The sequence below is a fragment of the Phycodurus eques genome, chromosome 1 (assembly GCF_024500275.1).
Source record: "Phycodurus eques isolate BA_2022a chromosome 1, UOR_Pequ_1.1, whole genome shotgun sequence".
Lineage (NCBI taxonomy): Eukaryota > Metazoa > Chordata > Actinopteri > Syngnathiformes > Syngnathidae > Phycodurus > Phycodurus eques.
The window spans coordinates 48,806,007-48,819,491 of NC_084525.1; the positions used below are offsets into that span (position 1 = coordinate 48,806,007).

Genomic DNA, 13,485 nt, shown 5'->3' on the forward strand with positions numbered 1-13,485 from the left:
ACCTGTGGGTGAAAGGAGGACAAATGGACCGGGTTCCGTTTCAAGTATTTTCAAAATGAATTTCATTTCATTTTTACAGAGCAGATCTCAAGGCAGCCTTGGTGGCGTATTAGCCACTTCTAAAAGGACAGACTGGCAACCAAACCCCTTTGTGGAAGGTTTTTTTTTTTTTTTTTTTTTGGGTTGTCTTTGAGGGATTTGGAAAAACACGACAGCTCGATATTTCGTCATCAAAAGCGCGTGTCTGCAAACCATTAATCCGAGCAACAGAAAAGTCAAGCCCAAATCACAGTCAATCGCTTCCTGCCACCCGGAAGTAACCTGCTGCCTATTGTTTACACACATGGAAAGCTCTATGCCAGCGATTTATAATGACAGGCAGAATCACTTCCAATAGATGACAAACGGTACAATTCACCCGCTGCCATAAATACGAGAGAACAATCTCTCTTTGATTGGCAGGGTATGTAAATAACGTGGCACTCGGCGATGACGCGATGATGCGTCGACAGCTGGAGGACGACATCATGCACGCGGCCGCTGCGGCCGCGCTCTCGCGTGTCAGCCCGTCTGCATCCGACCCATTTCGCCGCCAGCCGAGCGATTAGGAAGAGGAGCGAAGAGCATCTGCAAACAAGCCGGATCTTTTGGTCCGTCGCCTCTTTTTTTTTTTTTTTGGGGGGGGGGCGGTGGTGGTGGTGGGGGGAGGCTGGCTGCGGCCTGCGGATTGTCGGCGGGCTGGTTCGGGAACGTCGCAGCGATGTGCGAGCTGGTGAGTGCGCAGGAGCGGCAGAGCTTGCGAACGCAGCAGAGTTAGTAGCTGGCTTGTGACCGACGAGCCGATGCGTGCACAGGAAAAAAAAAAAGATGATGAATCGCCTCGCACGGTGTCGATTTGCACTGTTTGTTATTGTCCTAGCTCATTCCACAGCAGCTGCTCCGTGACTGTCAAAAAAAAAAAAAAAAAAAATTAAAAAAAATAACAACCACCCCAAAATCCAGCGTGAGTCGCGTGATGAATTCAGACTTGCTCTTGCATGTAATTGTTTGGACTGACAGCGAGAACTGTGAGCCGGGATTGATTTGATCTGCAGGCAAATGCCACATCGCTGAATCACGACGTAAACATGACATTTAGTTGGGCTTGCGTGCGATTGAAGTTTGCGGCAGGGCATCGTGTGGCTCGTGCAACGTGCCTTCTTTTTTTTCGCGCAGTGCATGATGAGGGGGAGAGAGAGGTGGAGTTCTCTGCAATCTCCACCTCTCTCTTCCCGTCATGCGCTTTGCACAAACGGGCACCTTGTCCCGCAGCAGCTTAAATGAAACCCTTGCAAAAGGACTCCCGCAATGATCGCAAGTCATTCTTCTATTAAAAAGCGGTAACGACGGTTTATACCTTGTATTAGTCCAGAGAAGGATATTAAGCTGATGAATTGGGGAAAGCTCATCAAATGTGCTCATCTGTTCCAGGTTTAATGGCAATTTACATTTTATCTTTAATTTAAAGACTCCAACATGTCTATAGTCCAGTTATGAGGACAAGCAGTATAGAAACACTATGGATGGTGACTTACTAGAATCGTGCTTGGTAGAGCAGAGACCTGTGGCACGGCTGAGCTGTGAACACGTGGAGAGACATTTGCGGAGGACCATATTCATGTTTTGTTTTTCGCATGTCACTTCCTGGTTCTGCCTGTGCATATGAATGGGGGCTTTGGTGCATGGATTCTGTGGTGGACCATTCATGCTACTGTATAGTGCCTCAAGAGTCTTGGACCGACACCAAAATCTGGATCTACACCAAAACGGAAATGGTTCTCCCATGGCTCATGCCCCAGCTTGATACCGAATTTGATGAACTTCCTGTTGGTGAGCGTCTTCTTCCTTTGTGTGTTTTCTCAGTGAGGCCTCGCGGTGATGGCAGTCCCGACTGAGCTTCAGCATGACTAGCGTGCGGACGTGATCCTTCCCCCTGTGCCGTCCCCGCATCCCCTCCTCTTCCTCTCCTTTGCTCCGCGCCCATCCCACAACTGCACCCATCCTGTTTCCGTGTGTGGAATCGGCATCCCTTATGATGGCATGCTGCGGGCGCTCTTTGGACTCCCCGTGTACACTGGGCTTGCTGGTGGGCTTCCAGTTCGCCTTTGTGCTCTACTTCTCCCTCGGGGGCTTCAGAGGCTTGGTGTCCGTCCTGGTTCACACCACGGAGCGAGAGTTCGACTACTCGCGACCCCACGACGTCTACACCAACCTCAGTCATCTGAGAGCGCCGCCTCCCCCACCTCGGAACTCTGGCACCGGACCTCCTGTGGTGGGACCGCCACTGGCCGACTGCCAGATTGTGTCCCCGCTGCTGGGTGAGGATGCAAATACGGCGGACCCCCGCGATTCGAGGGGGATCGCGATTGGGATCGGGCTGGACTGCGAAGAGCCAAAATTTGCGTACAATTGACGGCCATTAGAAATACATTGAAGAAAAAAGAAAAATGTTAACCCCAACAATTCTTGAATATGCAGGGATAAACTGCCAACAAGTGTTTTTGGGATTGGTTATCGCCGCCCCCCCCCCCAAAAAAAGGGGGGAAAAATGTTAAAACTGAAAAAAAATAATAATAATCATAATTCATGAATAGGTCAATCAGTGGGTGCCGAACTGCGAGTATGTGGAGGTCTACTGTACATAAGAAAAGTTTGATTCGTCTGATTGGAAGGATCGTATGTCAAACCTTTCCTTTCCCCACAGTCGGGCCCGTGTCTGTGCACCTTTCGTCACCTCTGACTTTAGAGGAGATCAGAACGAGGAACCCGTTGGTGTTGCCAGGCGGACTCTACCGTCCACCGGACTGTGAACCTCGGCACCGCACTGCCATCGTGGTACCGTACCGGAACCGGCAGACGCATCTTCGTGCTCTCCTCTACCACCTCCATCCTTTCCTGCAGAGGCAACAGATCCACTACAGCATCTATATAGTGCAGCAGGTCAGGAGAACAAGTTATCGATCCAAACTGTTCCATTAAAGTTATCGTCAGCGTTCATATTAATTCAATGTTATTCTGTACAACTTTGAAATCAGGTTGGTGAAATTGCAAAGCGTTTTTGTTAAGAAATGCCACATTGCTCATATGATTTGCAACAGGATGATAATCATATGAATGCTTTCAGAATGTACTTGTAATTATTTGGACCAAAACAATGGGAACGATTTGGAACAGTTACTCTCAGCCCACTTGAGATCAAACTGGAGTGACCTGTTGTGATCCGCAAACTGAAATGAGTTTGACACCTTGGCTGCATTTACAGACACATGCCAGTCTGGCAGGTGCAATTCAAGTGTGGAATTATTATTATTATTGGGCACAGCGTCACTCTGAGCTGCTACGTTGTTGGTTTCGTTCTGATGTGCTGAATCCATGCAAGAATGCAACTTCCCTTCCACAGTTCTTATTTTTCAAAGAGAATGGGGGAGAGACAGATACTTGTGTAGAATATGGCATGAGTGATGCAGCGACGTGTGCAAGAACCCTTTCACAGGTATCGCGTTTGCGAAGAAAGCGTGAACTATTGCATGAGGTCAAAAGAAGGTAGCGTGATCGACGGAATGGATTCGTGTTGCTTCCGCCAATGTTTTTGGAAAATATCCTGCGTGTTTTTGTCTCGCAGTGGGGGAACGGAACCTTCAACCGAGCCAAGCTGCTGAACGTTGGCGTGCGGGAAGCTCTCCGAGATGAAGACTGGAGCTGCATCTTCCTGCATGATGTTGACCTGCTGCCTGAGAACGACCACAATACCTATACCTGCCACAAACAGTTTCCTACACACCTGTCTGTGGCCATGGACAAGTTTCGATACAGGTAGACGCTCATCATGAGAATGCGTATGACCAGTGGAGCGCTACAAGTGTTAGTCTACATGTGTTATAGTCCCTGTAAAGATAAAATACAACCGCAATTCCAATGAAGTTGGGACATTGTGTTAAACATAAATAAAAACAGAATACAGTGATTTGCAAATCATGTTCGACCCATATTTAATTGAATACACTACAAAGACAAGATATTTAATGTTCAAACTGATAAATTTGATTCTTTTCAGCAAATAATCATTAACTTAGAATTTTATGGCTGCAACACGTTCCAACAAAGCTGGGACAGGGTCATGTTAACCACTGTGTTACATCACCTTTTCTTTTAACAACATTCAATAAACGTTTGGGATCTGTGGACACTAATTGTTGAAGCTTTGTCGGTGGAATTCTTTCCCATTCTTGCTCGATGCACAGCTTCAGCAGGGTACAGGGTACAGGGTCTCCATTGTTGTATTTTACGCTTCATAATGCGCCACACATTTTCAATGTGAGACAGGTCTGGACTCCAGGCGGCCCAGTGTAGTACCCGCACTTGAAGCCATGCTGTTGTAACACGTGCAGAATGTGGTTTGGCGTTGTCTTGCTGAAATAAGCATTGGCGTCCATGAAAAAGCCGTCGCTTGGATGGCAGCATATGTTTCTCCAAAACCTGCATGTACCGTTCAGCATTAATGGTCCCTTCACAGATGTGTCAGTTACCCATGCCATTGCCACTAACACAGCCCCATACCATCACAGATGCTGGCTTTTAAACTTTTCATCCATAACAGTCCAGATGGTTCTTTTCCTCTTTGGCCCGGAGGACACGACGTCCAGAATTTCCCAAAACAATTTGAAATGTGGACTCGTCGGACCACAGAACACTTTTCCACTTTGCGTCAGTCCATCTTAGATGAGCTCGGGCCCAGAGAGGCCGACGGCGTTTCTGGGTGTTGTTGATGAATGGCTTTTGCTTTGCATAGCAGAGTTTCAAGTTGCACTTACGGATGTAGCGCCGAACTGTATTTACTGACATTGGTTTTCTGAATTGTTCCTGAGCCCATGCGGTGATATCCTTTACACATTGATGTCGGTTTTTGATGCAGTGCCGCCTGAGGGATCGAAGGTCACGGCATTCAATGTTGGTTTTCGACCTTGCCGCTTTCATGCAGTAATTTCTCCAGATTCTCTGAACCTTTTGATGATATTATGGACTGTAGATGATGAAATCCCTAAATTCCTAAATTGAGGAACATTGTCCTTAAACTGTGCGACTATTTTCTCACGCACTTGTTCACAAAGAGGTGAACCTCGCCTCATTTTCTCTTGTGAATGACTGAGCAATTCAGGGAAGCTCCGTTTCTACCCAATCATGGCACCCACCTGTTCCCAATTAATCTGTTCACCTGTGGGATTTTCCAAACAGGTTTTTGATGAGCATTCCTCAACTTTCTCAGTCTTTTTTGCCACCTGTCCCAGCATTTTTGGAACGTGTTGCAGCCATAAAATTCAAAGTTAATGATTATTTGCTAAAATCAATCAAGTTGATTAGTTTGAACATTAAATATCTTGTCTTTGTAGTGTATTCAATTCAATATAGGTTGAACATGATTTGCAAATCACTGTATTCCATTTTTATTTATGTTTAACACAACGTCCCAACTTCATTGGAATTGGGGTTGTACATACTGTATATCGTAAATTTGACACGCCACAGAGAAGAGTGTTGTTAAAATCCCTGCCAAATTTGAACGATAAGAAAATTACCAAGTGTATAAAATGAGACTTCAAAATCATGAAAAATCTCCGCTTTCATACACTGTCGGGCATAACCGTTGAATGCTGAAGCCACGCCCCGCTCATCTGCCAGCCAGCAGTCAAATATCACTACTATCTCTTGAAAAATGTATACTACTTTGTGTAGCATCGTTCTTATGTCAACATGTTTGGATCGCAAAAATCATCTTAAAGCCTCCAGTGGCTGGAATATATCCCACTAAGTCGTCACGCTGCTTCTCTATGCCGCGACCACGGGTCACTCTAAAGCGACCATGCCAGCGCAAAGCCTCTGTCCACACGCTGGCTGTCATGTTGGACGTTTTCCCCCCCTCTTCTTTTTCGCTGTTCCCTCTGTGATGTGCACACACTCATGGCTGATAACAAGGCGCTCTAAAACAGCAGTTGCACCGGATGAACACTGATGAGAACGAAGGCGCTCAAGTTCTTACATAGTGGGGGTGGAGGACTAGCGCTGGATGCCAAGTGGATCACCGGGCCCCGCTTTAACCCCCCCCCCAAAAAAAAAATCAAGAAAACTGAAATGGTAAAACAGTTCAGTACTGTATCTCCACAATTCAGTATATTATAGTTCTTTTTTTGCACATTTTTCAGCAGTTATCTTCAAACATTTCAAATGTATTTAGAACCAAAGCTCTACATTCACTCCACAGGGTCTTTAACTATTTTCCAGTAACATGAGTGTCACTCGATTTTGGCATCATTTTCAAGACGTTGGGTTTCTCATATGTCCACTTAAATAATGCCGAGGTAACAACCTGAACCATTTCCTTGGCTGAAAATGTGTACAGTATTTTCCAAGATCGATCTATGTATCTATCTATCTATGTATCTATCTATGTATGTATCTATCTATCTATCTATCTATCTATCTATCTATCTATCTATCTATCTATCTATCTATCTATCTATCTATCTATCTATCTATCTATCTATCTATCTATCTATCTATCTTTTGTAAGTAATCCACCAGAATACATCAAATGTCTACTAGTTACAATACATCACCTTCTGTGCAAAAAAACAACGACAAAAAAACGAATGGATTAAGATCAGAATAATAAAAGCTTCTTGTAGGGTTTGTGTATGCACCTTTTAAGATGTTCTAATTATGATCTTATGTTGACTGTGTGACCCTCCTAGGCTACCATACCCGCAATACTTTGGTGGGGTTTCTGCAGTGACTCCAGAGCAGTATATGAAGATGAACGGCTTCCCTAACCAGTATTGGGGCTGGGGGGGGGAAGATGACGACATCGCCGCAAGGTAAAAAGTTAGTGTGACGCGGTTCGAATCACAAAGATCAATCTTTGGGTTTGCTCGCTCATCATAGTGTTCTGTTTATACTTTCACTACTGCATGTTTATTTGCCGAACGGCAACACAACAAAACAAATAACAGGTGGCATAATATGAGTGCAGCTGCGGACAAAATCTGCCGCAATCCAAAACTGCAAATATCAACAATTCACGTGGGCAGACCAAAAGCTTGCAAACATTTTAATATGAGGAAAACTGATGTAATAATGTAATTACTGACACTGCCTCCTAATAACTTCAATAGTTGCGTGCAGTTTTGTGCATATATTTTTTTAACTAACCTCTTTGACAATTATATGAAAAGAGGGTGGAAAGTACCTAAACCTAGAATTGAACGTTGAGCGCCCATCTGCCTTGAGATGCCAGAGACAACATAGAGAGATTCCACCTAGCAGTGGTACTAATAATAGTCATAGCAGCTCGTCTTTTATTTTGAATTTTGCTGACTGATTTTCCATGAGTGTTGATAATCTGCTGTTTTTCTCGATTTTTCTGCTGCTCCACCAGGGTGCGTCTGTCTGGCATGAAGATTGTGCGCCCCCCAGCGGCCGTTGGTCATTACAAAATGATTAAGCACAGAGGAGACCGAGGGAATGAGCAAAACCCACACAGGTACGAACGACTGCAGCAGTCGCCTCACTATCACTGTAAAGTGCCTTTGCTGTATTGTCAGAATCATGAAATTGTGAGGTCTTATTATAAGTGGCCAAACATTTGCACACATACCAGTACAATGACACAGTGCAATGATAAGACTCTAAAAATGTATACATCCGTTTTATATTTATATTTATATATATATATATATATATATATATATATATATAATATAATAATTTTGTAAAATTAATTTAATTGTAATTTAAATTATTTTAAATTATAAATTATTAAATATAAATTATTATTTAATTTTTAATTATATATATATATATATATATATATATATATATATATATATATATAATTAAAAATCACTGATTGTATGATACATTTAGATGATTTTTACATAATTTTAGTGTCTACAAACGCGTCCTTTTGATTATTTATATTTTATGTTCATGATGGCATTGCACATTTCCCTCGCCTTATGGGGTAACTGCCCCTTTAAGAAGCCCTCCTCTGTTTTCGCTTCAGCGACATTACGACCAGCATGTACTTTCGTCAACGGAGGCTGCAACAGTGGCGATTTATAACATCAAGAATTGCGCTTTTCATCCTATTATGTTTGTAATTAGATGTTGTCAAACTTAACATGTCCACTCGGTCAAAGTGAAATATTATTGGATGTAAAAACCTTCCAGTAATTTGAAATCAATTTGTTCAACAGTACACAGTCCCCTTGCTAATGGAAGCACATTGCTCAGTGAACGTCCACCATGTGCTCTGTAATTGAGTCAAAAGTGTCCACCCTGTCGTTGTCCACCCTGTGGGAGTCTTACCAATATGCATTTTAACAGCATAACATCGACCTAATACAATAAGTATGAAGGTTAATGGAAAATGTCATCTTTTTAGGGTGAAATGGGAACGTATCCAAGGCACCCTGTTGTAATATTGACTGGGTCGTCTTGTAACCCTTGCAAAGCGTAATGTCAAACTGATTTGAACATTCTAGGTTTGACCTCCTGAAAAGGACCAGACTCAACTGGCGCTCTGACGGCCTCAACTCTCTGACTTACGAGCTCCTCTCCAAAGAACGGGAAGCCCTCTACACTAACCTCACAGTCGACATCGGAGAAGAGCCCCATCGCCCTCAGGGGAAAACTGCAACCCCTGTTCATCAACGTAGCGCCTCCAAGACCGCAGCCACGGATAATCGGGAGACCAAGAGGCCAGAAAGCAAAGGATCTGCGGTGGTAAATGTCACTGCGACGAGACCCGACGGCCTGAAGACAGAGCCTCCTCGGACAAAGGCAGCTAATGAAACGAGACAGGAGAAAACAAGTGTGCATGCTTCTCACCTGTAGCACTCAATGGCTTTTTTTTTTTTTTTTTTTTTTTTTTTTTTAAAGATGCAGGAATGCCTACAGGACTCGGTGGTAGACCAGATTTCCTCGCTCGCGACGGGTTTTGGATGCCGCTTGGTTTTCCCTTCGGGCTTTCTACATAGACTGGGTCGAACAAGTAACATCTAGCGCCAGTAAATAACCCAGCTGCAAACCTGCAACTCCATCCGGCGTGCTGCCAATAAACTTGTGCCTTCTCTTATAAAGCGCTTTTATAAACTAGTACCGACCTGAGATTCGTGACTTCTCCTGCCTTGCGGCAAACATTTCGAAAGCAGGGAGGCGCGATTTGAAAGATTCCATGTGTGTCCCAGGATTGCTGTTTTATATCAGTGCATCGGTGTCTCTAGAGATTATATTTATATAGAGAAACCTCTTTATTTGTTTACTGGTTTGTATTTTTTGTTTGGTGCCTCACTCTCTTTGAGTTTTAGTTTCTAGACAATCAAATCACATAGGGCAACAGAACTCTTATTCTATGACTCAGCATATAATAGCTATGTATCATGGCTGTCAGATTATCATACACTGGGCATGATTCGTTATGATTATTCTCCTGTTACATGGAGTAATGTTTCTTGATATTGTGCTGTTATTCACTTACCAGGTATAGGGAAAGCAACCTTGCAGTAAATATTTAAGGCACATCTCAACCTCGTGTCTATAGTGACTATTGTGACAGTTAAACACTGTGTACAGACTCAGATTGAAAGCATTTTATGGAGGGCATAGCTATATATTATGAATCATTATCAGAAGCATCGAATTGCGTAAGTGGGTAAATTTGTGAATCTCGTTGTTTTCATTCATATCATTATAACATGCATGGAAACAATTTAGAAGGAAGACATTGGACTCAGATGACAGACATGTTATTTATGTTTTTCAACTCAGCCATTTTGAATGTTTTTGATCCGTTTTACAAGAGGAGATGCGTGTGTTCGCGGGGGAGAGGGCGAATCCAACGCGCTGGTTTGCATCTATTGCTGCTCTATACAATGGGGAATCGGAAGACATCATTTGCAATATGATGCTTTTGTCTATGATCTGCAATGAGCATTCCATGTAGTGCAGATAACAAATTTGAATGTATTTAATTATTGTTGTTTTTCCAGTCGCTTGTGAGCTACGTGACTCGTTTCATCTGTAGATGACGTCTGTCTCTCCTTGTGCCTATAATATACTCTATGTCCATCTCTCTCGTTGTACTGAACTCACATTATCGAAGGCGCGCTGATGGCTTTATAACATGAGCTCATCAAGTGGCACAAAGCCGAGTGGAGCCTCGGAATGAATGAAACTGCAGCGTGTGTGACATGAATGTTAAGTATTAATGTTCACCATTCACAGGATTCAGCCAATCACGTGTGTGCATTGCTCTGCGTAGAGGTTTTCTCATTCGCATCACATGAGAAGATCCCGCCAGCTTATAGCTGCACAAGTTCATTCTCCATTCTGGCTCACCCAAAACAACATGCTGGACATCAGTTACTCAATGGATGCAGTTTAAGAAAGAATGAACAAAATCTATTGAGAAAGAGTATCTATTAAAAAAAAAAAAAAAAGAACTTTCAGACTTTTACCTTTGGTTCGTATTGACTGAGTGGATAAAACAAGAATTTGTCCGCCTTTAGCAACAGTTTCATTTAGTTTAGTCATACATATTTGTTTGATAAGATAGAATGCATTTATTATAAGGATGTTATGTAATTTCAGCGATGTTATCAGCAAATGTTGAGTTTATGTTGGGATTGTTCTATAGTCTATAAAAGTGTGAGCTTTATTTCATGTAGAAGAATTAACTTGCAATGCTGGCCGGCTTTTTCTTGACTCGTATTCGTCTACATGTGCAAAATATCAGAAAGAGCATATTTTCAGTTGCAGACTATGTACATACACCCACAATAATTCATAATTTGTTCAATTAACAATGTACCTCTGACAGTGATGTGACAACAGCATAATTATCTTTGTAAAAGCAGATTCTTTTATAAAGCTCTTGAATTGACACTGCCGATCGGAGCAAATAAAGAATAATTCTATAATAATGTGCGTGTTTAGTGTAAGTGTGTTCCAGCATGCATCACAGCAAAAGATTACTCTTAGGTTAATGATATTACAATAGCAAGTCGATTCCTACCAATAGCATCGTTGTGCTGTGAACACACTTGGACCGCACTGAACCTCCCACCCCATTTGAGTGTGAATGTCGATGACAACTGGTCACTCGAAGATCAGCAGCCATGTATAATAATCAACACATGGCTGTGAAACTGCACAAACCTGTTACATCACCGCTAGCGTGAGTGTTCTGTGTGGGCATGAAGAACAGGATTAAAAAAGTTGGATATGAGATCATTCCTATAAATAGACAGTGACCCCTCCCGGCCTTTTATGTTCGATCTGTTTCATAATCGCAAATGCTGCATGACTCACTGAGAGAAAGCCAAACGCAAAGTTGGGTGAACAAAAGTACAGCCTAGGTGCATCACCAACGCACGGGAATGAAGTCGATAACAAGTGTCGCAGGAAAATATTTGCGTTTCTGTATTAACGATCATGTGGGGGAATATCCTCATTCCACCTGGATGCTTTCAGCGTGCTTTACGCCAGTAAGTGACAGCAGTGACGATCTAGTTTGCACTTTCCCTGCAGCAGACTGACACACTGGCCTGTTGAAGTGACTGCAGCAGCCCGAGACAGCCTTTAGTCACTTCCTGTTACTGTGAGCGCCGTGAAACAGCTGACCTATCGTAACCCCTGCAACACTCGAGCCTCCAGGCACACGATATTGTCGAGCCGTCATATTATCCTTCGACACATTTGCTATTGTAGTTTTCTCAAGACAAGACTTCATCGTTTAGCGACCGGGTGGTAGAACGAGAAATTGTATGGGATTGATATTGGTGTTGTTAGGTCACTACATGCGAATGAAAATAGACTTTGAATCGCCATTTAGGGGAAGAAAAAAAACTTCACAGCTCAGGTTAATAAATCTGAAGTCAGCACAGAGAATGTTGCTCAGTGGAGTCCAGACTTTGGCATTGCTAAATTCAATGCGTACCAAATTTGATATGCTCTCATTTTGTCAAAAGGATTCATGATCTCTGACAAAGCTAAAAATAAAATAAAAGGAAAATTATACCATAAGCATTTTAATCCTCCACCTAATTTCTATTGGTCAGTTCCCACATGGATATGTTAGTTTTACAAATTATTGACCAATCTAACGTGATGAAAATGGCTTGCTCTCTTTGACGGTGCAATGTTAATGGCTCCACAAACTCTACTCTTGGACTTCTGAAACCCCGGCCAGCTTGTGTGCGGGATTGTTGACAATCAATTCATACTTGTATGACTGGAAGAATAGACAGGGAAAATGTACTCAGCTGAATTTGCACATCTTTCAGTTTAGCCATATTGTGTCAGTTATCATATGATATCGCAAGCGGCAGCTTTTAAATACTGAACAAAAGAGGGCCACGTACTGATCCCTGTGGGACTCCGCAAGTGACATTATAATACTCAGCGGTCACATAACCATGGCGTACTGGTATTACAGGCCAAGCACTTTCTTGGCTTATATTTTATCTCTCAGATACGATGTACCATGTAATCAATTGGGTCCATGCTTAAACATCTACAATTATAAAAAACATCATTCAACGAAATCTGTCACTGGTACAACACTTATAATATTTTATCTACACTATATTGCCAAACGTATTCATAACGAACAGATTTTAGCCAATTCCACACTCCCAAATTTGTGGCAACAGTTTAATGATGGACCCTATCTGTTCCAACATGACTGTGCACCAGTGCACAAGGCGATGTCCAAAAAGACATGGATGAGAGAGTATGGTGTGGATGCACTTGACTGGCCTGCACAGAGTTCTGGCCTTACTCAACCTGAAAGAACACCTCTGGGATGAATTAGAGCGGAGACTGAGAGCCGGGCCTTCTCGTCCAACACCAGTGGGAGACCTCACAGATGCTTTTCTGAAAGAATGGTCAAAAATTCCAATGAACACATTCCTAAACCTTGTGGAGAGCCTTCCCAGAAGTGGTGAATATAGCTCCAAACAGTAATCTGATGTCATATTAAACCTTAAGGATTTGGAATGGGATGTCACTTAAATTCATATGCAAGTCATAGTATATGTACTGGATTGACCTTGATGATGAGAATATTTTTTTTTTTTTTTATACGTGAAATCAATAAGACCACTGATCTGTAATCTACCGTCAGCAAAGAATTGCAAAAGTGTCTGACAGGATACTGACTGGAATTATCGTATGTAATAATCTTACCTTTGATCACCTTACAGTCATCAGTCGACATAAATGGTGTTCTTGCTTTCACGTTGAGAAATATAACATGAAAGGTAAGGGAGATCAGTTTATCTCGGTGAACCGAAGTCAATGAAGTCCCATTACTTCTCGGCAATATTTACTCGGTTATTTCCGCTAGATGTCACGATAAGGATAATATCTGAACGTTAACTGTGTTGAAAC

At 42.6% G+C, this 13,485-nt stretch overlaps 1 protein-coding gene across 3 annotated transcripts; it reads left to right on the forward strand.

Moving 5' to 3' along the window:
- The first annotated feature begins 695 nt into the window (after window positions 1–695).
- On the forward strand, window positions 696–10,984 carry b4galt3 (UDP-Gal:betaGlcNAc beta 1,4- galactosyltransferase, polypeptide 3). 3 transcript variants are annotated; one of them, XM_061697272.1, is made up of 7 exons: window positions 696–772; window positions 1,903–2,357; window positions 2,744–2,979; window positions 3,662–3,852; window positions 6,786–6,908; window positions 7,469–7,573; window positions 8,577–10,984. In XM_061697272.1, exons 2-7 carry the CDS (start codon window positions 2,072–2,074, stop codon window positions 8,926–8,928), a joined length of 1,293 nt encoding a protein of 430 aa, XP_061553256.1. In that variant the 5' UTR covers window positions 696–772; window positions 1,903–2,071; the 3' UTR covers window positions 8,929–10,984. The 3 variants fall into 3 exon arrangements, with proteins under 3 accessions (XP_061553256.1, XP_061553246.1, XP_061553265.1); XM_061697262.1 differs by having other exon boundaries at window positions 720–2,357; XM_061697281.1 differs by lacking the exon at window positions 1,903–2,357 and having other exon boundaries at window positions 720–1,869.
- Window positions 10,985–13,485: the final 2,501 nt, after the last annotated feature.

Excerpts from the sequence above, each read along its gene's own strand:
- b4galt3 (XM_061697272.1), top strand. The coding sequence starts at position 2,072 with ATGATGGCATGCTGCGGGCGCTCTTTGGACTCCCCGTGTACACTGGGC. Across the intron at positions 2,980-3,661 it reads GCATCTATATAGTGCAGCAG|TGGGGGAACGGAACCTTCAA; the intron begins GTCAGGAGAACA and ends TTTGTCTCGCAG. Across the intron at positions 7,574-8,576 it reads AATGAGCAAAACCCACACAG|GTTTGACCTCCTGAAAAGGA; the intron begins GTACGAACGACT and ends TGAACATTCTAG.